The sequence below is a fragment of the Colletotrichum fioriniae genome (assembly GCF_027942845.1).
Source record: "Colletotrichum fioriniae strain IMI 355084 chromosome Unknown scaffold_9, whole genome shotgun sequence".
Taxonomy (NCBI): Eukaryota; Fungi; Ascomycota; class Sordariomycetes; order Glomerellales; family Glomerellaceae; genus Colletotrichum; species Colletotrichum fioriniae.
Window position 1 is genome coordinate 131,883 of NW_027076845.1, and position 25,930 is coordinate 157,812.

Here is a 25,930-nt window from a genome sequence, read left to right on the forward strand (position 1 = left end):
TATGTTGTGGGATCTTCGAATTGATGATCCCTCACCATATTGTCCGTGACTATTTGACATCGTGAATTCCCGACAGTACTATCTAAGATCGCGAATACGGCATACTGCTGCTGATTAGTGAACTGGCCCTCGGCTGGCGCAGTCACGCTAGCGTCCCAAGAATTTGCCAATGAATTCATGCAAACAGAATCCCTGTGAGCGCTGAGAAGCTCGAATTACGTCTTGAGCGCATGAGTAGCGTGGGGGATCTAGGGCCTGGTTGGTCCAATCTCAGCAGTTGAATGAGACCAGAGCCAACATCGATGTCGTTTTATTAGTGCAGCTAAGATACTCGGAGCAAATTACATAATTCGAGAAATCCTAGAATCTAGGACGGGCGGTGCTTACAGAGTACACAGGTACAAATTCATTCTGCTCACCGGCGTACACTTGCCCCTGCCTCGCCATGCTCAACAACTAGGGCCAAGCATTCTGCATCATCTTCATCACTTATAGATAGCTACCGTCCATTCCTTCAATACAAACCGAGTCCATTGATACTATGATCTCCGTCTTTAGTTGCTCGATGCCTTCTGGCTCTTGCGGAGCAATCAGAGATAATACAGGTAGCTCAGCTGAGCCATGTCCCAATTTCCAGCGCAATTTAGAAGACTAAGACGGGGGGTCTGCGGGAAGTGAAGTTTCTCAACTTCTTTCTAGCTCAATGTGCTCTGCTACCTAAACGGAACATCTAGGCTGCAATGAAATCCTCGGTTCTGAGTGGCGCAACAGCTCTCGGGAGGCCAACGTCACGTTGAGGCCGCAAATGCGACTGGACTTGATCCGCAAATTCACCTTTCAAGTCGCTAATCATCCCCTCAATATCATAGTCCCAGATCTTGTGCGATCTTTCCTCGAGGTCTTTGAGACATTTGTTCCAGTCACGCATAGTGTCTGGGTGGTTCCACTCGTAAATCTCGCAAGCCTCGCGGCTGCTCTTGACCAGCCACTTCCCACGAGGTGGTCGAACAATGTCGTAAGCCCGGAACATAGCCTCTAACAATGCAGACTTGTCGTGTTGCGTAGGCCTGGGTAGTCCTTGCAATATCTTTGTACCCTTTTCGAGTAAAGTGGCCAAAGCTAGCGCATCTTCGACGCCCATACCAGCGCCGGCTCCGTGATGAGAAGTGGAGGCGTGAGCAGCATCACCTGCAAGACAAAGCCTCCCTTTGACGTATGTTGGAGCAGGGTGGTCGTAGGTATCGAAAATAGCCCATTTAGTTACCTCATCTGGCAGCAAGTCGATAAGACTCTTCACTGTAGGGCCCCAGTCTTGGAATACATCAAGCACCTCCTTCCTCGCCGTTGAAGTAGTCATGTTGACAACGCCATCGCCCATCTTGTCCCAATCTGTAGTGTCGTCGGCAAAAGCCACAAAGTTGAGGATCGTGCCACCTGCCACCGCGAAATGCAGGACATGTGCTCGCGGACCAGTGTGACAATGCTCGTTGTAGGCTTTGAAGCTTCCTATTGCGGCTACTGCGCGATCCATAGGTATCAATGCCCTGTAGGCAACTTTGTGACTGGAGTGAGGGTACGCGGCGGGACTATCCGGTCCGAGAACGAGCTGTCGGACCTTGGATTTAATGCCGTCGCATCCAATAACTTGTAGGCATCAGTAACAAGAACCGTAGAAACGTAGTTGGACGTGGGAATTGAATGATGATGGAATAAAAACGCGTGAACTCTTACCTGCATCAGCGCTGGATGTGGTGCCGTCTTGAAAATGCAAAAGCACCTTTTCTCCTTTTTCTTGACCTGTCACATTTACCAGTTTCTTACGGAACTCAACCGCATCGTCTGGAATGAATTTGACAAGCTCGTCTAAGAGATGAGCCCGATGACACCCAATGAATCCCTCATGCCCAGTATCAAGGTTATAAAGAGGCTTATCTTCCTCGTCAGGGCGAGTCTCATCCCAGGTATATCCATCGTTAAAACGGAGGCACTCTTCGGGCTCTTCCTCATTCTCACCGTTGTGTGTAGCTACGGCGTTGACGGCCTCCTCAATGGCTGGATTTAGTAGAGCCATGCACTTCCTTGCATTGGTGGTGAAGCCGATTCCGGCGCCGATCTCGCGGAAGGAGCGGGACTGTTCGTATATCTTGACAGGAATGTTCCGCTTGAGTAAACCCAGCGCAGTGATGAGACCTACAATTCCGCCACCGACGATGGCAATCTCCAACTTTTCGTTGGCATCCGACATGATTGAAGAGAAGCTATTATTGACCTATTCGTAAAGGAAGTCTTTGGTTGATTGAAAATGTAACGGGTTGATTGTTTCCAGATTATATCTCAATTTACATTGAATAAGAACAAAGTACTCCACGGTTGATGGCGCTTACTCATTTGACTGCACATGTGATATCAACCTTTGACTGATGTTAGGTGCACGGCCTGAAACACCGGAGTTCGCGGTCTTCCTGTCCGGCGGATGATGATCTCATCCAAACACTGTTCAGAGCAAGGACGGCCTCACCGACGGACTTCGGCTGTCGGCCCATCGCCCTTTATCATATCACTCTAGCCTGCGGAGACGGAGATAGGGTCGAAGTGCACCCGAAACTTTCTCGTGACAACGCGAATATCTCATGTAGATTTTGTAGGACAGCCAGTGGTGGCAGCTTCCAAATAACCACTTTGATGGCCGACATATTCACTGCATGGGGGAACTACCTCCGAAACTCAACCGAAATACATTTGAAGTAAGCGACCAGATGTGATTGCAAGAATGTTTTCATACGCGCCCAGAGAAGACCAAGTTTTCCATTCACTACTCGTCAATGATCCAAGGGATACCTAATCCCCCATACTTGGTTCTTCGATCAACAAGTCCATGAGAGAATCAGGCCTCGCCAAGGCATCCTCATATCCAAATCGAGGAGCTTCTGGCTTCGGGATATCTTGGCAAAATCCATTTGCAGTTTTCAACTCGCTTAGAATCTCATCCATCGTCTTGATCTCATCTTCCAATGGCATGCCACGTTCCTGAAACCTGACCAGAGCTTCCCGACATAAATGAAATGGCGCTGGTGTAAATGGGTGGATCTGGAAAACGTTGAAATCGCATAGTAAGATATTTGACAGGCGTGCGATCTCTCTAGCTGCTACCAGAGCTTGTTCCTCACAGCCATCGACGAGATGATCGTACTCTGCAGTGGTATCTGGCATCGTCGCGGCCACCTCCAAAAGCGATAGTGAAGCGACTTGGGCCACAATCCTGGCAAGCAACGTCATAGATCCAGCGCGATGGGATACGGGGAGGGCCTGCAGACGGGAAATCTGGCGCGTGAGAACGGAGTCCATAAATATGTGGCGCTCCCAAATTTGAGCAGACGTGGTCCTGCCTTGATGCCCAGCGTTCGATCGACTCTTGTGGGTTTGAATTTGACCCGACATGTAGATGGATAAGATGAACTCTGAGAACGGATGTTGCTTTGCCGGCGTCTGTAGCTCCAAAGTTTCTGAGAGAAAAGGAGAGATGCCCGGTGCGCAAGTTTGGAATTCTTCTTCAGAGCATGGAAGCCGAGTATGTATCTGAAAGCATTCTATGGTTAGTAACTACAACTCATTACGCATCTTCAGTAGGTTTTGAGGACTGGGCTCGTAATGCTGATAAATAAGGAAAGGGCGAGTACCTCAGATTCAGTGAACGTCCGGGGCAGATCATGAACCAAGCAAATAATAGTGTCTAGACACAACGCCATCCAGAATGTCCTTCTCTTCTCCTCTATCTCAACAAATGAATCCGAGTCCTCGCTTGACCCCGAGGCTTTGTCGCACCTTGCGTCAATACTGCTCAGATGCAGGAGCTGTATCAAGCGTATCGCTCGACCTGTGCTCACCCATGCACGATGTAAACCGACTTGCATCAACTCATACATCGATATGAGAATCCACGCCTGGGCCTGCTTCAGCAGACCCTCTTCTTTCTCCACTAGACTGTCAGGAGAGTCTATATTCCTGAGCCGTTCAAGGGCTTCGCGGTACATGGTGTCGCGGAAATGTTGAAACTGCGACGACAGTGAAGACGCCATCGCCCACATTGCATACTGTAGAGATGTATGTGAAAGTTTGGTTCCGTCCGAAACAGAGCGGCTGTTCATTGTTGGCCTCTTTTCAAAATGCTTTGATATGCGAATGTATGAGGATTGGTGTAAGAAAGGCGTAAATGAGTGAACTCGGTCGAAGTAAAGTTGATCACTGCGTCCAATGTTCAGCCACGAGGTACAGATATCGTTTTGACATCTTGATATAAATCTTGGGACAATTACTCACAGATCAACTCTCATCAAAGGCCCAATATTCTGAAAATTTCCAAGCGCAGGGGCCTGTAAGGCCGGCAGTACACCCGCGTAGTTAAAGGTATCGTCAGCCAGGACAGGCAATGGAGTGAAATCTACCGGACCAGGTATCTGAGTCGGGACATCTGATCGTGCCTGGTAGGTCAAATCCGCGTCGGAGGAAGAGGTGAAGTAGTCCCTAGCAACAGACAAGGTCTCTTGAGGACTATCAAGACTGGAACCATCAAGGTCCGAGCTTGATGAAGATTCGCAACTCCGTCTCAGGGCTTTATTCACCTCTGCTGAACCGCTCTCACTGCTCCTCGCGAGGCGCCGTTCGAGAGTGGCTATATGTACTCACCCTGTCAGTACATGTATCAATAGTATAAAAGGTTGTATGATGACTACAGGAAGGATATGTCGAATGCTGCAGGAAAGACTTTGCCGACTGACCGATTCTTGTTTGAAGCACCTCAAGATGATCTCTCTTGGATATTTGAGTTGGGACAGCCGGGGCGCTTCGGCAACGCACACCGGTACGAACACACCCGCCGCAAGGATGCTTTCGGTCACATCTCAGCTTGCGTTTCTGACACTGCCGGCAGGTCAAATCAGGGCTGCGACGGTTATCACGGCTCGTTGCCGGGCTGCTGGGCATTCCGGTCTCGTCCGTTGTCGATGCTGCCGTGGAATGGGGCGGCGTTGGGCCATTCGGCCCATTCTTTGGGTGCGACTGGCATAATACGCCACGTTCGAAGCAAGGGAGACAGAAGTTGTTCCCGTCCATCGATGTTACGAGGAGCGTCGTTGAAAAGGTGCCGATTATGGTGGGCTCGATGTAGCGTCGGCTTGATACTGAATAGGTCCAACTTGCGCCTACCAAAACACTAAATGCACGTCAATCAAGACGCTCACTTTGAGCCACCAAGAAGCGGTTATGTATGCTACATAGCTACCGACTTCCACAGCGTTTGCCACTTTAGCGGCGTGATCTAAGGTCAGATAAGCAACAACATGCTTCCCTTAACATGGGTAAAGTGTGACAGGACGATCCTGGTCTTTGATGAAAAAACATATGAATTCTACCAAACCGCGCCATTGCGAATTTTGTGATGATGCTGAGGAAAAGGAAATCGGCCCCTGAAAGTTCCCATCACCGACGCTAGTGACCTGGTAAAGGGCAAACTTTGCTGTTTGCTTGCTACCAAGGGTGCTTGCCCCTTTCCTCGGGATAGTGATCCGTCGTGCCGCCCGCTTCATATTCCTTTTGCGGGCCCCGCTTTCCCCTTGCTTTTGGCCGTTGTGTTTGCTTGTTTGCTCCCTCGGCTGATAGTTTGCCTATTAGTGCCTGACTTGATCTTTGATGCGTCTTAAAATGAGTTCTCAATTATGTGGTATCGAAATAACAGGGCAAACTCGAAATCTTACACGTGCACGCCATCTAAGGTACTCTGCAACTACTCACTGGGCACTGCAAGCGCCTCATCAATCGTCTTCCAAGTGTGTTCTTTGACCTTTTTCAGATCCTCTTCGGCGAAGATAGCTTTGTTGCCAACCACGTTGCCATTCTGATCGATACAGCTCCAAGATGCGCCGTCCTTCCCAGAGGCCTCGCCAACTCCCTTCAGAAGTTTCTCGGCGCAGGTATCAGCCGGTACACCCATCACATTGGTCAGGAGTTTTGTCCCAGCCCGAAGATACCACGGCATGGTATGGAAGAGATTGGTCTGCACGATGCCAGGGTACGCGTGGATAAAGTGCTGCTTCTTGTCCTTATTCTCAGCCGCATAGGTCTGAATCATGGCGTCCGTCATGGACAGGCAGTGGTCCGCTGCTTTTTGCAGGCTGAAGTTCCTCTTCAGGTCCAAGTCGTCCCAAATCAGCTTCGTTGGGCTTCCGCGTGTGCTGTCGAGGACGATGAGGACTTTGGCGTCGTCTTTCAGGATAGGGCTCAGTTCGCGGATGAGAAGCTGCCTGCCGTAGTAGTGAAGCGCCATCTTGCGATCGATTCCCTCGGACGTCTCGGTCCGGCCCGCCATGGTAAGAATACCCTGAGTGAGAACAAGGAGATCGATTTCGGGATCATCAAGTGATTTGTAGACGTTCGTGTAATGCTTGATGGAGCGCATGGAGGATGCGTCCAAGGCGCGGAACTTGATGTTGGGGTGAGGGATGTCCTTGGGTTCGGTGCGGCCGCTGATGGTCACTTGAGAAGAAGCCGAAGCTGCGGCAAGGCGGCAGGCAATGGCGTAGCCAATGCCACCCGTACCTCCGACGACTAATGATCGTGTAGCCATGACTTGCTATGAGATGTGGATGAGATAGATGGTGGTGCGGACGGCGTTGTCGTTGAGGAATTCAAGCTCCTTATCAAAACTTGGAAGCTGATATGAGCTTGGCTCGGTGAGTGGTTAGGCCGATTCCGAAAACGATTGAAGATCCCTAAGTCCGCAACTTTGCGCCATCTGATTGGCTCAATTCATCTGGCATTTTTCATTTCATGCAAAGGAAGCTTTCTAACTCCGCAAATTCCGCGTAGAGCTTATGTTTTGCAGTTGTCTACGAAGCTGGTCTGATATATCATATGATGTAGCATTAAAGGTCTTACCTGTGAACATGTGATGTTTAAGGTAGTAAATAGGTCCTCGAAAACACTCCGATCGTCCGGTCGTTGTCTTTTCTTGCGTACTACGGAGTACGCCCTAACCTCTTATCTTTCCGCCGCTTGCAGCTCTCTCGGCCGTGGATGATTCTGAGCTGAATTCTAGGAGAGCCTGGACTTATACCGGGGATGAATTGACGACGGAGCGGATGGAAAGGGGATGGAAAGTACCCTTGAGCCCGGGCTCCGCAGCTTTCAGTCCGCCGTAATTCGGATTATCCTACATCCATTTTCCGGCCGTGTTATTTATAGCATCAACAGAGTCCAACATTCACGTGACCCTTTCTGACCTTACGTAAGTACGTACCAAGGATGAGCCGAAGTGCCGGACTGGGGATCTTCCCTTGGACCAAGTCGGCCACCTTACTGCATCAGTGCATAGCAGGACCCCAAGAGCTCCGATTCCCCTGCTCGCGGCTCTGCGGCAACGTTAACTCTGGGCGAGCGGGGCCGCTGACGCGTTACTGGTCTTCTGGAGGTTCAGCGCCAGCCAAAGAGAGACATCGCGGGACGCATGGGCTGCCGATGTTCCAGGCGAGAGGAAGCCTCTGCCTGGCAAGCCCTGGGAAGCCTGGCCTAGGTGTCTCCTGGCAGAGGGCGAATCTTCCAAAGTGGTTGAGGTTTGAAAGGGGGTGAAATCTGGAGCCTGGGCCACATTTCCCCCCATCTCTTTCGTACCCCTGGGCCCTTGGCCGTATGTTCCGCCGTCCGTCTTACGGATACTCTTGTTCCCTTCAGGGCTGAAGTTTCGATCTCCTGCAAATCTGTTCCTTTTTTCTTTCCATTTCCTCTGCTTGTGGTCCCCAAGTCTTGACCTACCTATGCCCAGCGGTTGTCATTGTCACGCGTCACACGTCATACACACCACCACAGTGACCACACCACACCACAGACAAAGGTTCACGACTGGACAAAAGAGGTGTTCACTGGTCGGTCGTCTGGGATGTCACTCTCGGCCCTACCACACTACTTCAGCCCTTCAGACGGATCTGTGGGATCCAACGTGCTGGGTCACACCTAAACTGGGTCTCTTCTCCGAATCTTTTGCCCATCCCACCGCTCCTCATTCCATTCTCCTTGGCGAACTACGGAGGGGCCCCCTCTGGTTCATCAACTTCGGTTCCTCGATTTGTTCCATTTGTTCAAATTTTGTCCCGCCCCAGCCCGTGGAGCACTGGAGACGCTGCTTCACGTCGGCGGTGCCGAGCTTCCATTCTTGACCCTTCCACCCTACATAATCACGCCTTCTCCCCCTCGCGCGTCGCGAGGTCTTGTAAAGGGACGATGGGCATAATGGAGAAACTAGGGGTGACAGACCCCTTGGCAAAGCTTCCCCACAAGCCGCAGTCTTACAACGACAAATATGTCGTCGTCTACGACTTCAGTGAAGTCGGTATGTCAATTTCTCATTCGTCTTTCTATCATGATCGGGAATTATCGTTGGAATGGGGCTGGCCGACTGACTGTGCCCCAGATTCTGAGACCTCCGTCAAGGAGCTCACCACTCTCCTTAACGAACTCGAGTCTGCTGGTCTCCAGACGGAAGTGAGGGCCGGCTATGATCAGACCCTTCTCATCTTCGTCAAGGCTCCTCGAGAGCTTCTGGGAAACACCGTCTACAAGTCGAGGTCAGTTGGACCAACCGTCGTCACAGCCAGCTGAAACCCTTTGGCTGACATTTCCACCAGAGTCAAGGACTGGCTCTATGGCATTGTTCCCGAACATCCCGGCGGCTCCAAGACCACCGTTGTCGATGGTGCCTTTGAGGCCGAGGATATTCTTTCAGTGTACCACCTTGTCAACTGGCCCAAGTCTCTTGGTGGCGCTGGAATCACGCCCGAGACGGGCCAGTGGAAGAATGTCAAGGCCATTTTCCCTCTTCACAATGAGGAGACGAACCAATCCCTCATGAAGCATCTCAGCAAGCGGCTGTTCCTGACGCCTGACGATATCGATTCCATCCGCGACCTCTGGGGAACCAAGGTGAGTACCTCCCTCAAACCTGCCTTTTCTCCTCATCCCGTCTAACGAAACATGCGTATAGGTCGCATTCTACTTCGCCTTCATCCAGACCTATCTTCTCTTCCTCACTTTCCCCGCAATCACCGGCGTCATTGCATGGATGTACTTTTCAAAGTACTCCCTTACCTACGCCATCGCGACCTGCGTCTGGTGCACCATCTTCCTGGAATACTGGAAGATCCAGGAAGTTGATCTCAGCATCCGGTGGAACGTGCAAGGAATCGGCAAGGTCAAGGTCAACAGGCCGCAGTTCAAGTACGATAAGATTATCAAGGACGAGGCCGGCCAGGAGAAGCATTACTTTCCCAAGTGGAAGACGGTCTCCCGCCAACTGCTCCAAATTCCCTTTGTCTTGCTTTCTGCTCTAGCGCTGGGTGCTATCATCGTCCTCGTGTTTGCCATTGAGGTGCTTATTTCAGAAGGCTACGATGGGCCCTACAAGAACCTGATTGTGAGCTCTCTTCATGATGTTCTGGTGCTCGAACGAGATGCTAACCCAAAGGCAGGAATACGTTCCGACCTGCTTGCTCGCTATCGCATTGCCGTATATCAGTAGCGGCCTCGAAGACGTCGCCACGATGCTCACGAACTACGAAAACCACCGAACGGCCGATTACCACGAAATGTCCCTCACGCAAAAGATCTTTGTCCTCAACATCATTACAAACTACCTCCCGATTCTCATCACGGCCTTCATCTACGTTCCCTTTGGCGACACTTTCGTCCCCTGGCTCGAAGGCATGACAAAGGGCTTCCTCGGCGCCATTGGCCAAAAGTACATGGACGACGACCTCAGCTTCCACGTAGACGCAGACAGACTTCGCGACGAGGTCATCGCACTCGTCGTCACGGGCCAGATTTCCGGATTCTTCGACGAGAACATCATGCCCGTCTTAAAGCACAAGGCGCAGGGGATTTACCGCGAGTACAAGCGCTCGCACTCCAAGGACACGATGCTCATGTCCATCGTCAAGGACGCCCCCGAAGAGGCCAGATTCCTCCGCAGCGCACGCAACCAGGCCACCCTGGAAAAGTACAACGTCCAGGACGACATCGCCGAAATCGTCCTCCAGTTCGGCTACCTCGCCCTCTTCTCCCCCGTCTGGCCCCTCATCCCCATCGGCTTCCTCATCAACAACATCGTCGAGCTTCGCACCGACTTCCTCAAGATCTGCATGGAACATCGCCGCCCACCCCCGGTCCGCACCGACGGCATCGGCCCGTGGATCAACTCCCTTGACTTCCTCACCTGGGCCGGCAGCCTTTCAACCGGCGCCATCGTGCACCTCTTTGGCGCAAACAGCATCGGCGGTGGAGCGTGGTGGGCGCTCCCCATCACCATCTTCATCAGCGAGCACGTCTTCCTCGGCCTGCGCTCGGTTGTCCGCTTCTGTCTGGAGAGTATTGGGTCGGAGCAGATTCGCAAGCAGAGACACCAGCGGTACGCGACGCGCGTTAAGCACCTCGAAGAGATGGAGGCCAATAAGCAGGCTGGACTTATGCTCTCAGTCGCTGAGCGCGAGCGCCGCAAGTCGATCCGGGCGATGGGACAGGAGTCATTCTGGACGACACAGATCGACGACGGGGCGAGTGCGGCGGTGGGTATTGGTTTGATCCAGTCGGTCAAGAGGGCTGAAGTGTTGAAGGCCGGGCAACCGAAGATTGACTAGTAGGTTGTCTAATTTACTACGATGGTCAGATTTTTTACAGAAAATCGGCGTCTTGTTTGATTAGAGGGGTAAAAGTTAGAGCATGAACAACACCATGCCAATAGAATGTCATACAACATCAGTCCGTCCACCTGCTCCTTGAGTTGGTGACTGAGGCTAACTGAAGAGCTAAGTGGAGATTGGACGAAGGGGTACAGTGACATGTCTTTGACATCACATTACTGCGCTGACATCATCGGATCGCATCCGCGCCATCAACAAACACAGCATCAACATCAACCTCACTTTCGAGCTTCGATCGCAAGACTGACAAGCAGGGTTTTTTCTGAACAATATCGACCGACATCTCGAGTTAATACCACCACCACTCATCACATTGTCATTGGGGCTCATTCAAAATGTCCAAAATCACATCCCCCTTCAACAACCCAATCTCCTTCGCCTCATGCTCCATCGGCCTCGCCCGACACACCCTCGAAGACAAGCTGGCAGCAATTTCCGCAGCCGGCTTCAACGGCATCGAACTCTCCTTCCCAGACCTCCAATCTTACGCCACGCGACACCTCAACAAGGGAGACATCGCAGCGGACGACTACCTCTCGCTATGCGAAGCCGGCAAACTCATCCGCGAGCTATGCGCGCAGCTTAACCTCCAAATCATGGTCCTACAGCCCTTTGCGAATTTCGAAGGGTGGCCACGGGGCAGCAAGCAGCGCGAAGAGGCATTCGAGCGCGCGAGGGGGTGGATGGAGATCATGAGCGCCGTGGGGACGGATATGCTGCAGGTCGGCTCGTCGGATTCGCCAGAGATCACGTCGTCTATCGGAGATCGTGTCGCCGATCTTGCGGAGTTGGCGGATTTGCTTGCGACAAAGGGGTTTAGGATTGCGTATGAGAATTGGTGCTGGGCTACGCATGCGCCGTCGTGGAAGGATGTGTGGAAGATTGTGCAGCTTGCTAATAGGCCTAATTTGGGGCTCTGCTTGGATACCTTCCAGTCTGCTGGTGGAGAATGGGGAGATCCGACGACGAAATCGGGGCGCATTGAGACTGGTGGTGTGAGTGAACAAGATCTCAAGATGTCGTATGAGATCTCACTACAGGAACTTGCAAAGACGGTTCCACCGGAGAAGATCTATTTCCTTCAGATCAGCGACGCGTATAAGGTCTCCCCGCCGCTGAGCAAAGAGCCTGATGAGAGCGGGTTGAGGCCTAGGGGGCGTTGGAGTCACGATCACAGACCGCTTCCGTTCGACGGCGGGTATCTGCCCATTTTGCAGTTCTTGGAGGCTGTCATGAGCACTGGCTTCAGAGGGTGGCTCTCAGTCGAGGTGTTTGATGGGAAATTTGAGCAGAAATACGGGGATGATCTGCCAGGATACGCGAGGAAAGGAAGGGACGGCGTTGTGAAGATGCTGGGCGAGATGATTGTTGATCGGAGTGGCTTCTAATCTTGACAGGCAGAGTGACAATAATACAGGAATGAATGCACCAGGAAAGCCGCTCAACTTTGCTCAGACGCTTCGCGTCAACACCTTCACCTTCTCATCCTTCTTCTTCCTCTCATCCAGCTCATCAAACCTCATAGGCGTCTCATTCTCCGTCCACGGCATCACCTTCAAATCCTTCCAAATCCCCACCCACCTCCGCGCCTTCTTCTCATACGCCTCTTGCACACCAACCGTCGGATTCGGCCTCACAATCATCGAAAAGAACTCAGACAACCCCCTCGGCGCATACACCCTCCACGCCCCATCCGCCTCCACCCGGACCCCAATCATTGCGCTCGTCGTAATCCACGTATCGATCCCAGCCTCAGTCGACTCGTGCGCCGGACACGGCGCCCCAAACTTCTCCTCGTACCACAGGTGCACCCGCGCCTGGTTCCTAATCTCGACCCCTTCGCCGGGGATGCCCGCGAACAGCTCGCGCCCGCGGCGGATGACGGCGTCCTCGGCCTCGTAGGAGAGGTCCGAGTCGTCGTGGTAGACGAGGTCGTAGTCTGAGATGCCTGTTGTGGGCAGGAGCGAGGAGACGTGGTTCCAGATTGTTTGGGAGACGGCGCCGCCTGCGAGGTACCAGTTTGGGAGGTTCAGGGTGGTGGCGAGGGAGAGGACTTTGAGGAGCGTTTTGTTTGTTTCGAGGACTTGGCGGACGAGGGTGAGTTGTTCGCCCAGCGGGAGTCTGGCGAGATTTACGGCAGGCATTTTGGTTTTGCGTGTGAGGAAATGCGCTTGGCGAGGGATTGTGAGTGAGGCTTTTGTTGATGAGATTACTTTTTGACGCGCTATTATTGACCTAGACGCGTTGCGAACGTGTTCATATTAGTGTTGAAGAATGAGGATCAATCACATCACGGCAGGGGGTTTGACACCTAGCTTACCTAAGGTAAATCTTGAATTTTGTCAGTCTTTCTTATTTCACATCGCGAACCTCGATACGTCATCGTGAAATATGTCGCTATAAATCAGGAGCTGAAAAGCCGTCATTTATACCTGCATTCCCAATACGACTAGCTGTGTCGCAATGAACCTTGGCCCACTTGAAGGCGAAGCATTGTGACTTCATGAGCGAACCCGTCGTATACAGGAAACCAACGCACTTTAGCTATCGCGGTTAGACCTCATTTGCAACATGCAACATGAGCAACTTCAGATGAAAACGCAATGTTTTCCGCCGTCTGCCATGATCTCTGCTTGCATCCTAATTTAAAACAATAATGGCCCCGGCTGGTCATGTTGTCAGACGCAGCATGTGAGCTTTCATAGTGAGCGCGAATCGGTAGCTTCCCGACCCCGCCATTACCCCGCCATTATGAGGAGCATCGCGTCTCCAAAAGGCATTATCCGGGTTGAATGTTGATGAGTGTCTTCAGCGACGAAAATCGAGACTGATCGTGCCGCTGCTACCAGCGACGGATGAACTGGCTCACTCACGCTTTATGAAGTTGCTTAACAACCCCTATGTCCGAGACTAGTCTAAGGAGGTATGCATTTCGCCTTAGGCCCATCTCACATTCAGCTCATTTAGCCTTCCACGTTTTGATAGATTTATCGTCGCGGCAAAGGGATGGCGTTGAGAGTGTAGAGCCTCATCGTCATCCACCCCCCCTACTCAAACCACATGTTAATAACTCGCCAAGAACAGTGGAAATACCAGGGTATTTCGCGCGATGTGTTATCCTTCTGCTGTGATTATGGTAAGTGAACAGTTGCGTCGTTCAATCTCAACCTTCATACGCCTATCCCTCCCCAGGGAGTACTTATGCGGTCTTATCGTCCTATCCAAATCAGATACTGGCAGATTATCCTCCAGATGCCTGGCACCTTACATAGCAGGATCTATACCCTTATTGAGGAGCATCTGCATAATCTCTATCTGGCCCTTGAACGACGCAGCTCGAAATGCCTTACCAAAGAAGCCACCTCCTGTGTTGACATTAGCTCCCTTATCGAGGAGCATTTGAACAATTTCGACATAGCCGTTGAAAGATGCAGATATAAGGGCGGTACCATGTCCGTTGCTAACCACAGCGTTAACATCAGACCCTTTATTGAGAAGCATTCGAACAATCTCCATGGAGCCGATAAACGATGCAGCTATAAGGGCGGTACCATATTGATTGCCACCCACAGCATTGACATCAGCCCCCTTATCGAGAAGCATTTGAACTAGCCCAATAGAGCCATTGCACACTGCGGCAACAAGTGCCGTACCAAATAGGTCGCTGCCCACAGCGTCAATATCAGCCCCTTTATCGAGGAGTATTTGGATAATCTCAATAGAGCCTCTATACGACGCAGCTGTGAGTGCTGTGCCAGTCCAGCTGTCGCTGTCTGCGTTCGAATCAGCACCCTTTTCGAGAAGCATCCGAACTATATCAATATATCCGTTCGACGCTGCAACTTGAAGGGCGTTTCCATCGTCGCCTCTGTCTTTTGCATTAACGTCAGCACCCTTATTGAGGAGCATTTGGACAATCCGGCTGTGGCCTCCCCGCGTTGCAACCTGGAGAGGTTTGGTGTGGCGAAGGCTACTGGCTCTTGAGTTGACGTCCGCGCCCTTATCGAGGAGTATCTGAACTATCCCTGAATTGCCGCTCTGGCATGCCATGAAGAGCGGTGTGCGACCATGTTTGTCTTTGGCTTCTAGACAAGTCATGTCTCTGAGTAGTAGCTTTGATAGCACGGATGAGTGTGCATTTAATGCGGCGACATGTACTTTTTGAATAGGCTCATCAAAGTACCTCTCTCTGCCATCTGCGTATGCTTGAATGTACCAACAAGATCCGGAACTCGATTCCTCTGCGTTATACAACTCATAAATAAGGTTTTGCGTGGTCTCGTCTCCAAGATTCACGCCACGCGCATGCGCAGGCCAGTGCTTCGCTGCATAATCGATGAGTGGATATTTCTGTGCGCTGATTTCAATACGGTCCTTCTCGAAAAGATGCCAATCCGGCTGAATGTCCCTAAAGAGGAGATACCGAGCACAGACTTGCATCATGATCGTATCTGAACGCTGTCTGCAAAGGGAACCTTTCCACGTGCTGGCTGAACCGCAGGCACCCCCTTTTGCGACTAGAAACTCCTTAGCTGTCTGATGTATCAGATAGATTCGCCCATCATTGATGAAGACAAAGAGTCCGCAAATTTGGCGAATTTCCGACTTCAGGCGGTCTTCGTCGAGCTCAAGATCATCATGCTTTTGGGCATTTGGAGTATCTGTAGCTAGTTGAAATGCCACATCCATCTCCGAAAGGGTGAGGGGCCGTCGGGCACTCACGACGAGGTGAAGCAGAATCTCAGCATCTCCTCGCTGGCTTTTCTTCAGCCTACCTAAAATCTTCTCGTAGGCGTCCTCCACCGTAGTTGGAAGAGAACTAGTCTTTTGAAGAAATGCTTTCGTAGTTTTCCTGAGGCTGTGTTCCACCTCCTGCATAACAAGATGGAGCCAGAGGTACGTTCGATGTTGTACTGCCAAAAGCTTCTCTTGCAACGCTTGCTGTACCTCGGAACTCATATTGAGCTTACGACCGACTTGTTTGACTCGATCTCTAATCACGAAGTCAATTTCCTGGCTGATATCCGCATTGCTATCCTCGCCCGTCAGCCGAATGGACTGAGGCTCTGGTATATCGTTGAACTCCAATTCGATGTCTTGATAAGGTCGACTGGTAACCAGGAATTTGAGGTGGAATCCCCGAACAGAATTGGCTCCTTCCAAGTGAAATTGGGTAAGGAAATTGATGAATTTTCGCCGGTCTTCAACACGACACTCGTCGAGAGCATCTATAATGCAAGTAATGCTACCTGCTCCAGAATCTGTCGCGGCTGTCTTGAATATACCCCATAGCTTATCTGTTTCTTTCTGAAACTTCTCTGCGTCTTGCTTAAAGGCGTCCATAGCGTGGAGAATAAGTGACGGCCGACTGGAAAACAGCTGGTGGAGTAGGGCACACAATGCAGTTGAGAGGCTACTTTGTTCCTCGTTGTCTTTGAAGAAGAAGTAGCATGCGGTATGAGTATTGGTGAGATGAAACTCGTCTTCGATGAGGAACCGAGTCAGAACAGACTTTCCACAGCCTGGGTCCGCTGAAATCCAGAGCAAGTCGTCATGGGTGCTCTGCTTCCATCTTCTGTATCGTTCATGCTGCAACACCCAATTACAGGTTCCCGAGACTCTAGTGGGATTGATGTTCTTGAAACTTTCATACGAAGATGTCTTTAAGGCTCGGTGGCACTCAAGATGATTTTGGTTCTCAGATCTCATTTCTTGCTTTTGCGTCTGTTCCAATATGGTGCTGTTCGTGGTGCGAACTAGTTCTCGGAGCTGCGGGTCTAGATAAGACTTATCAGCTTGATGCTTCAAAGAAATCAAGTGAGCTAAAAAAAAAATTAAAAAAAAAGTTAAAAAAAAAAAAAGTTAAAAAAACTGGATTTCTTAGGCACTGTGGCACTGAGATCGTGCGCCATTGAACTGAACTACTCACAGGAGACCATTTGAGGAACGGCCTTTTCCTGCAGAACACGGTCTGCGGGTATCACCGAAAGAAATTCCTTTGCAAATGCTGCTGCTGTAGCAGCTGTATATTCCTGCCAAATTTTGCTTTTATGGGAATCTGAATAGTCACAGATCCCGCGGATCACGAGACAAGGAAAGTCTTGCAGACCCGCAGCTTCCATCTCAAAACAGAGGACACCTAGTTCCCTGCTCAGTTTATCGCGGGTTGTTCCATGTTTTATAACTTGGTTTCCGGACGCAATATTGCCGTAATGGATGACTGGGTCTGTGTCGTCTCGAGCATCTCGTGTGATCGTGTGCGAACGGTCACAGTGACCACATCCAGAGTCATGGCCAATATGTTCGTAGTCTGCCTCGAAGAGAAAATCATTGGCAGCTCCCTGATAAATAAATCTCTTCTTCATCTTTTTGTGAGCTTTTTGACAAGTTCGGCCACAAGTCGAGGCACTTGGCTGTCTTGGATGAGGTGATCGGCTTTGAGACGACTTAGAGCTGACAAGAGGACTTGAGGTGGTGCGTTGAGGGCTCCAGTGCGTTGGAATTCTCCCTCCCGTGCAATTTTTCCTCGATCATACTGGATCACGCCTCCACTTGTGCCAGTGGGTTGGCTGACTACTACGTCGCCCAGTCGAATGTCGTGGACTCGTGACGGCGCACCGCCTCCAATTCCCACCATCAGCCCGAACCGTATTGATCTGAACGTCCGCAACATGTCCTTGGCAACCGTAGATGCAGGACTCAGCCCATTAATACCTGAAGGGAGGCAAGCAATCACGACATTGTGACCTTGAACCTGGCCCAAGATATAGCTGTTGTGATCGGCGGGGTTTTGGCTTGAGAGATTCGGGTGAACTTCGTCGAGCATCCCCTTTGCAGCAGCCATTTCCAACGGTAGAGCGCACACCCAGCCCACTGTGTATGTCTCCAGGGCGATTTTGCGTTTGTCAGGTTCGGATTTCTCGGATTCCTCGGCGTTGCGGTTCCTTTTGGTTGGCGGATAATCTGAATCTGCAGGTTCTGGTGGCAATTTACGTCGAGTCAGTGATGCTGAGAACACAGGACATGCGACTTACGATAGTCCAAGTCAAGTGTTCGCTTGCCGTTGCGAATCACCTCGGTGTCAGCGCCCGTCCCGCTGGCGTTTCCATCAGGCGCTTTCGAATGGTGCTCAGACATGATATTGACCTTCAAACCTGGAGCTTTCAAACATAGAATTGTCGTTCGTAAGCGCAAAGGCAAAACTTATTTGTGAGAGATCAGGCTGGGCCTTTATCTTCCATTCCCGGGGACCGGGCCAATATGCATGCATTGCTGCCTAGCCAAGACTGCAAGATAAGGCGAAGTACGACCACGGATACGCGGTGAGCAGGTAAGCAGTGATGTCTACAGTGTATAGTCTGCCCTCCGCCCACTGGCGCTTAGAGACATGACCGACAGAAAACAATATTGTTTTGATGAGTGCGGCTGGATTGGCTGTGTGCCAGTGCAAAAGAGTTTCTACCATAGCCAAGAAGCCGACGCCCACTGAGATAAGCCTAGCAATTGTGGCCGTCAGCAATAGATTGTCTGTTGGAACTAACATCACCTCGATTTGAAAAAAAAAAAAAACTTCTTGCAGCTGAGAAGATTCGATCATCGGTGTTACTGCAGATTAGTCCATTGAGACCGCGCCGAAGAAAATCACTAGTTACACGGCCGCTGGAAGGTATCGTTAGCAGACAGACTCGTAGCTGGTACTGGCGAACAGTCAAAATCGTCGGAATCATGCTTATTGCTAAGGTACTAAGAATAGGGTATTATGCTTTTATGAAGAGATCTGGCCGTCATTCCGGATGTGTAAAATTCAAGGGTCCTTCTGCTCATCAATAATAAGGAAGCTCTGCGGCACCACTCTCTCGTTGTCATGCGAGGCCTCCCTCGTGGACCTTCCCCCATAAGTCAACTCTTCCTCGCTGCCATTCTCACTAACGCTTTTGATGTGCGACAAGGCCCCAGCATCACCTTTGCTTGCTCTCGCTGAGAAGCCCATGCTCGACCTCCTCTTCCCCGAAGTCGCCTCACTCTGCCTCTTTTGACACTTAAAGGTGCCACAGCATTTACAAGGAAAGTATGACATGCTGTAGATATCTTCGTGCCCGGACTGTGGCGGACCATTGCTGGACTTGGCAAAGGTTGTGGCTGCGAAGGCCGAAGGTCGGCGAGTTGCGTCGTCGGTAACGCGATGTGGGGATGGGTTCGAGGTCATGCCTAGCTTGTAGCCGATGGCTTTGAGAAGGGGTCGAAGCGTTGCGAGGCTGCCGGCGGTGATTGCGAGGCCTTGTTCTACGGATGACCAGATGGCGATGTCGAGAGTGGACCCTACGCTATAATTAGTTGATCTGTGCCTGGAAAGATGTTGCTTAAGATGGTAGACTCACAGAGGAAGTCGGCGTCTTTGAGGCCCATGAGGTATCCAAAGCGAACCAAGACAGCTGAGCTGGCACTAATAGAATGGTTAGTTTCGTTCACGTTGCCAATGGAGTTTCATTGTACTCACACGCAACCCATGATCAGCAATGGAATCAAAGCGAACTTGGTCTTCTTTCGCAGTTGGAGGTTCCAAACCAAAAAGGCTGGGAGAATGGCGAATGTCAAATCGGATATGACACTGAAGGCACTGTATAAGTATGCCAATGCAATAACAATATTGACATCGATGCAGCTTCCTGGCTGGCTTTTATTCCAGAAGAACGAGATTGGGTGACACTGGAACAGTGTCACGAAGAAGAAGACAACTCCGGCCAAGACAGTGAACATCATGGCCATGTAGATGATCCAACTGTGGAGTCTTCGGGTCGTGATTCGCAGGAGGAAGAATCCAATGGACATCTTCGAGACGATCATGCTGAGGGAGTAGAAGAGGTAGCAGAACCACCAGCACTATGAGACCATGTGAGTATACTTCCAATATCACAAGCGGAAATTGCATAGTTTTGGAATAGTTGCTCACCTCGAGCGCTTTAGTGATGTGGTCATCTTCGATATCCGCGAAATGCCTTCCGGTTCCATAATGGACACCCAATATTGAGAAGGTCGAGTAGCATATGAAGAAGGCCTTTGGTGGAGTTAGTCATGTCTTCGTGTCTGTTTGCACAATCACCATGCAACTCGAGTAATGCGTACCAAAGCCAAGACCATGAGCCAGTCGTCTGTTCCAAAAGCCTTGACCAGGCCAGCCCGGACGTAGCATCGCAACGCAGTGGCTAACACTGCCGCCGAGATGAAGAAGATGTTGACGGCCAGGAGTTCGGATCCGCGGTTCTCAATCATGGGTGCCATGTTGACTCGTAGGTCTCGGGTTAAAATGTTTGCCAAGGGTCCTTTCTCTGGAGCAGGCCCTCCCAGTTCCCACTTGAAAAGATGCAAGGTTTATGGGGTTCGTGGGGGAGGGAGGGGAGGTAGGCAAAGGTCGTACGATTCTTTATAATTCCCCGTCCTTAAACAAGTACGAAAATGAAGAGAATGATGCGGGCCGCAGAAATCACAAGACACCGTCGTTCCCGTGCACCGGGCGCTAACGCCAGGGGTAGATGGGTCTTGTTGTGTCGCGTTTCCATCTTCAGAGCTCAATCCGAAGCCTTCAGTCGACGGCGTCGGGTCGTGCGTCCGGAGAGCTCGGCATGCGCCGTCCGTCCCTCATTGAAGACTCAAAAGAAGGGAAAGTCTCTGTCTTGAGCCCACCGGAGCTCTCCTAGCTTCAAAGAAGATTTGATTTTGGGGGATCATTTGCGATGAGGTAAGGCGACACAAACGAGCAGCCAGCTCCGAGCCTCTGGAAAGCTTTGCCTTAAGACAGTGTCCAGATCCGGCGACGGACTCGGGACGGCGGCGGGAGGAATGCCTCATCCGCGTTAAGTCAAGCTCTAGAGCGTTTGCCGCCAGTCTTTCTTGGGATATAGGCTCCGGTGAACGGACGAGGAGGCTGACCAGTGGGATAACTGTGGCTTGCTTTCTCGAAGGAGCGCTAGAATAGATCTATCACCGTTCCGACATACCACGTCAGAAATGGTGGCCGTGCAAAGCATCTCGCGTACGTCTAGCTCGTCGTCTAGTGGCTTTTCACTTGCTATTTCGCTACTGCCGACCGAGCCAGTGGCTGAGCCTCTGAGGACAATCCTTGAAACAAACTCAGTAGTCCTCTGGCTTCACGAGACATGAGTAATTTCATTAGGTCAGCGGCAGCAAACCTGACTTTTTTGAAAGAATGGATTTTGCGGTCGGGATACTTCCGATCCATACCCCCCTAGCGAGGGAGATCGGCCCGGGGATATGTGCCGGGTCATCGTCCGGAAGTCCCGCGATGCGACGCAGTCATGGTTCCTCAAGACCCTCCTTGCAAATGTGAATCGAATGCCTAGTCGCCTCAAGATGCCAAACGATAATATCTGTCACTTGTCAGATTGAAACTTCGGTAGCTACAACTCTAATACCATACACAAGGCACTACTGCGAGACATAAAACAGTGTGGCTATGAACAAGAACACGACGGCTTTAATTAACAGCCCAGGGGAACCGAGACAGCCTTCACGTCCTTTTCTAGGGCGCCACAAGCCCAAACTTCTCCAACCTTTCAACGCCAAGCCCCTCTTTGACATTAGCAGCTTCACAACCTAATCCAGGACGTTGTGAGCATGTTTCCCCAGCGATTATGCTTTCCTGTTCCGGCATTTAATTCAACATGTAAGACATTTACCTCAGATTCCTTACTATTGTTCTTGACGGAAATCATAGGCTCGAAGGATCAAGTCAAAGGGCTGAATGTTCAATGGCACGCTCGCTAGAGCGTCTTGGCTTCTGGCCGGTCCGTCGCCGCGGCGTCCCTTCCGACATGGGTTCGTCGGCAGATTCTTTACCGTGCGCACAAGCCAGGAAACAAGACATCCAGACGGCTCTTGAATGAGACCAGTGGGTCTCCTGCTACCAGGATTCAGGTACACGGATGACGGACGGATGACGGGGCTGGCGATAGTTTGTTTGCAGGATGGGTCTGGAAGGGGTCCGGAAATGACCCCTTACGTGACAAACCGTGGACCAGATTCACATGCACGGTTGAATGAACAATCCAAGCGTCGTCTCCAGCATCTCACGGTTCTCATCCTGTCACCTTGTTTACTCGGGAAGAGCAGGGACGATAGTGTGTCCTGTGGAAGCCCAGACAATGCGGAGGAAGGCCTGGTGAGCTTTACACCTGCATGCAGCGGGAACTGCTGTTGCTTGGCAGGCTAGTATGCTCTAAGGATCTAGCATTTCCGTCAAACACGTAGCGGGGTTGAAACATTGGGATAGACGTCAATAGATTGCAGAACGTACCATGGCTATATGCCACAGGGCTATCACTAAAAGCTTTGTAGCTGCTGAAAGTAGGGCCTCTCCGCTTGCGGCGTAATCCTCAACATATGCCGCCTAGTTGTCCCCTCTTCCACCCTAAAGTCTCGCAGCGCGGAGTGCTGAGTGTTTCTGTTGTCGTATACCACGACCGTCCCCGGCCTCCAGTGAACCCGTAGGTGCCAGTCCTGGCCCCTTTCGATGTGGTCGAACAAGAATCCTAGCAGGGCGGTACTCTCCTCCTGTTTCATACCGACAATACGTTTCGTGTACAGCCGATTGACATAGAGAGAAAGCTGCTTAGTGACGGGGTGAGTTCTCACCACTGGATGGATGGTTTCAATGGGTTCCCTAATGTACCGGTCGCGGTGGTCGTTCACCGAAGCTTGAGAGAAACCGGAGTGAACAGCTTTCAAGCTGTGAAGCAACGTACGGTAAGTTTCTGAGAGAGCGTAGTAGGCTGCTGTCGTGGAGAGGTAAAGAGTATCTCCCCCAGATAATGGAGCGCTCAGAGGCAAAAAGGTCGTCGTACCCATCCCGTTGCTGCATGTTGTCAGGTTCTAATGCAATGACGTGTGACTGAACCATTCGCAGCGGGCTTACATCTCATAACTCATGTCGCTGTGCCACTTCACGCTGGTGACATTGTCTTTGATCTCGTTATCGACAGCACCTGCCCTGCGTTGTCTGTCAATCGTCTGTTGCTTTCGTCGTCGCGATGAACTGACGTGAAGTCGCGGTACACAGGGAGTAGCTCTGGGTAGTCCTTGATCTGACCGCCCATCTGATGGACATGCAATGGGCCAAAATGTCTTCCGTAGGTTTTCTGCTTCTCAGGTCCGATGTCTGCAAAGTCTTGGTCTCGGAAAATCACCACACCACGCTCGGCTGCGAGAAGTGCCAGTTCATCAAGTTTGGCAGAGCTCAGTTGACTCAGTTGGATTCCGTGGACCTCGGTACCTATCGCTGGGGTAACTTCTTCATAGCTCACCCCGGTTGCCCCTAGAAGATTCTTCTTGGTCGGATCAGCCCTCAAACCGACATCGTCATGTTGAAACTCTTCCAATGGAGGCTGAGTTCCGGGTACGAAATGTGGCAGGTAGCTTTCATATTTGTACTAAAGTCGATCAGAATTTCCCCGTTAGGAAAGACTATTTATACTGACGCTCTTCTTATCGTAGTTGATGGATGTTTCTGCCCGAAGCTGGATCGCTTGAGGCTCTTTCGTAACCTCCGTGCTAACCTCTGTCGCCATTGTGATGGGGGTCATCAATAATTTGGTGAGCAATCCATGCGCTCTGCTTCCCTTGATAACACCAGAACCAACCGGCCTGATATAAAACTGGCCGGATGCTTGTTTCCGTGTTGGGGGTTGTACATGCTAGCACGCGATCTTGTCCTCCTCGTTGCGACATCATCCTTGGAGATTCGTCATGACATCTGTGCCTTCACATTGGTCAGAGGAACCACATCATGTCTCCATCTTATCTTTCGCGACAAAACTGCCAACATCATTGAATTAAAGCCCCTGGTAAGGGATCTGGACATCAGGTCGCTCTCCTCTTTTCTGATTGCGAAATCCAAAGGCCTTGGTTATTGCCGGAAACCCCGGTAAGCCTGCACTTGCCGGCATGCCTCATGGCTCTTTTGTGGCTTGCATCGGGCAGTTTCCGAAATTCGTGCTGCACTGAAGACAGAAGAAGAGGATAGAGGGTCATCATCATCAGAAGCAATGGCGTGCTTCAAGTAGGAACGGGTCACGCTATATGACCTGCACGCGTCGGGGGATGAAGGTGTTTTTCACGCTCCAATCGGCTTAGCAATTTGTTCATTTGCCATTTGGAAACATGACCAGCGACAGCAGAAAGAAAGATTTTGTGGTGTCTACAGACCCCGAGGTTCAACTCGTATCTCGCGAGGTTGGTAGATGGAGGATACTCTCAAACATCCCACGAAAGGTCTGGGGGGATGACCCACGAGAGCGGAAATATGTTCGCAAGTTGGACACCTTCCTCTTGTGAGTCGGGCTCTTATTAACTTAAATCTGTTTTAACTGATCTTGACAATAGCTCTTACGTACTTCTTGGGTATTTCATCAAGTACCTCGATCAGAATAACTACAGCAATGCGTTCGTCAGCGGCATGCAAGAGGAGCTTGATCTTTACGGCAATGAGAGAAATCTCCTGAACACATACTTCAACATGGGTATCATCTTGGGTACTATACCAGCCCAGATGATCCAGTTAAAGTATGTTCGTCCGTCGATTTGGATACCGGCGTGTGAACTCGGGTGGTCTGCCTTGACAATGGTCATGGCAAGTGCCAAGAGTGTGGAGACGGTATGTTTCTGTCCCTCTCAGCAGCATGAAAGTAGAATGTCGCTGATCCAGAACCTATCTTTAGCTATACGCTCTACGATTCTTCATAGGACTTCTCGAGTCCTGTTCTTTTCCAGGTTTTGCTAGCATACTAGGGAGTTGGTACGGCAAGTCTCAACTCGCCAAGCGTATGGCTTTGTTTGAGCAGACAGCTGCGATTGCTGGTATGTTCAGTGGATACCTACAGGCAGGACTTTACACTGGGATGAATGGAACGGCTGGATTGTCGGGATGGAGGTGGCTGTTCATCATGGATGGTCAGTCGTCGGCAGAATTCCAAGGCGACGTGGAGCCTGTGTTGATTACTTACAGGCGTGATCTCGATACCGATTGCATTGTATGGATTCTTTGCGCTCCCTGACTTACCACACAACACTAGGGCTTTCTACCTTAACAATAACGTAAGATCCAATCTTCAATGTGTTAGCCGAGCCGGACGTACAATGCAGGCTGACCACTATCAATAGGACCGTGCATACGGCATGGAGCGCATCAGGAACATGGGTCGCAAACCACCATCAAAGCTAACTCTGAAGGCTATCAGGGAGATATACACCTCGTGGCAGCTTTGGGCTTTCATACTTCCGTATCTCATGGTGGCAGAAGCAGGGTCTGGCACCGGGTACTTTAACCTCTTTCTCAAGTCTGAGGGTTACAGCGTCGTTAAGACGAACATCCTCCCGACGATAGGTATGCCAAATAGCGACTGCAATTCAACGTGACAGGTGCTAAAGCCATTCCCATACTCAGGAAACGCCATCCAGATAGTCGCCGCGTTTGCCATGGGTTGGCTTTCGGATTCCACGAGTAGCCGCGTCCTGACGGTCGTGTTCGTGCAGGCAATGGTGCTTGTCTCGAACGTCATCCTGTCGATATGGAACGTTCCCAAGGCGGCCTTATTCGCGGCCTTCTATTTGAGCTATACCGGCGGTGCGGCTCAGCCGATTGTCATTAGCTATGGGCACGAGATCACGCAATCAAATGCGAACCTCCGACAGCTGCTGGTAGCTACGGGCAACATCTTCACCTACACCTTTAGTGCTTGGATGCCCGGTAAGTCTGATTTCATGCCGAGGTGATATTCATCCTGCAAGCCTTAATCATCTGGATGTTGACATATTGTCTCCTGAAGTTGTGCTATTTCCAACATACGACGCCCCCAAGTACAAGTATGGTTACCAAGTACTCATTCTCTTCGGTGGGCTTGCCGTCGCGGGCATGTATCTGCTTGACTTCCTCTACAAGCGGGACTTGTGAGTTCGAACCCTTAGAAACAGGAATTATGAGAGAAGCATTAATGTCCAAGTAGGAAACACAACCCACAGCTTTACGAGGTTGAGCAGCAATCCGAGAACGATCGGCTTACGTCAGACAGACGTGGCGATGATGGCTTGATGCTCAGGGGGGATGACTTTGAGAGCCGCTACGGAACCGTCGCAAACGTCGATGCATCACTCAGGGCGAAGTAGATCATAACTGCGCACCA

At 51.0% G+C, this 25,930-nt stretch overlaps 6 protein-coding genes across 6 annotated transcripts; 3 read left to right on the top strand and 3 right to left on the bottom strand.

Moving 5' to 3' along the window:
* Nucleotides 1-730: 730 nt before the first annotated feature.
* On the bottom strand, nt 731-2,245 carry N0V96_007502 (uncharacterized protein; the record flags this gene model as incomplete). The annotated part of the gene is made up of 2 exons (XM_065758046.1): nt 731-1,615; nt 1,811-2,245. The coding sequence occupies 2 exons, from the start codon at nt 2,243-2,245 to the stop codon at nt 731-733; spliced, it is 1,320 nt and encodes a 439-aa protein (XP_065613188.1).
* A 3,534-nt stretch (nt 2,246-5,779) lies between these two features.
* On the bottom strand, nt 5,780-6,619 carry N0V96_007503 (uncharacterized protein; the record flags this gene model as incomplete). Its single annotated transcript, XM_053192867.2, has 1 exon — nt 5,780-6,619. The coding sequence occupies one exon, from the start codon at nt 6,617-6,619 to the stop codon at nt 5,780-5,782; it is 840 nt and encodes a 279-aa protein (XP_053049807.2).
* Nucleotides 6,620-8,277: 1,658 nt separating this feature from the next.
* On the top strand, nt 8,278-10,676 carry N0V96_007504 (uncharacterized protein; the record flags this gene model as incomplete). The annotated part of the gene is made up of 5 exons (XM_053192866.2): nt 8,278-8,377; nt 8,459-8,612; nt 8,673-8,967; nt 9,029-9,457; nt 9,513-10,676. 5 exons carry the CDS (start codon nt 8,278-8,280, stop codon nt 10,674-10,676), a joined length of 2,142 nt encoding a protein of 713 aa, XP_053049806.1.
* Nucleotides 10,677-11,074: 398 nt separating this feature from the next.
* On the top strand, nt 11,075-12,127 carry N0V96_007505 (uncharacterized protein; the record flags this gene model as incomplete). The annotated part of the gene is made up of 1 exon (XM_053192865.1): nt 11,075-12,127. The coding sequence occupies one exon, from the start codon at nt 11,075-11,077 to the stop codon at nt 12,125-12,127; it is 1,053 nt and encodes a 350-aa protein (XP_053049805.1).
* Nucleotides 12,128-12,190: 63 nt separating this feature from the next.
* N0V96_007506 (uncharacterized protein) lies at nt 12,191-12,883 on the bottom strand (the record flags this gene model as incomplete). Its single annotated transcript, XM_053192864.2, has 1 exon — nt 12,191-12,883. The coding sequence occupies one exon, from the start codon at nt 12,881-12,883 to the stop codon at nt 12,191-12,193; it is 693 nt and encodes a 230-aa protein (XP_053049804.2).
* Nucleotides 12,884-23,912: 11,029 nt separating this feature from the next.
* On the top strand, nt 23,913-25,913 carry N0V96_007507 (uncharacterized protein; the record flags this gene model as incomplete). Its single annotated transcript, XM_053192862.2, has 6 exons — nt 23,913-24,082; nt 24,135-24,405; nt 24,912-25,134; nt 25,195-25,497; nt 25,577-25,697; nt 25,754-25,913. The coding sequence occupies 6 exons, from the start codon at nt 23,913-23,915 to the stop codon at nt 25,911-25,913; spliced, it is 1,248 nt and encodes a 415-aa protein (XP_053049802.1).
* Between the last annotated feature and the right edge of the window lie 17 nt (nt 25,914-25,930).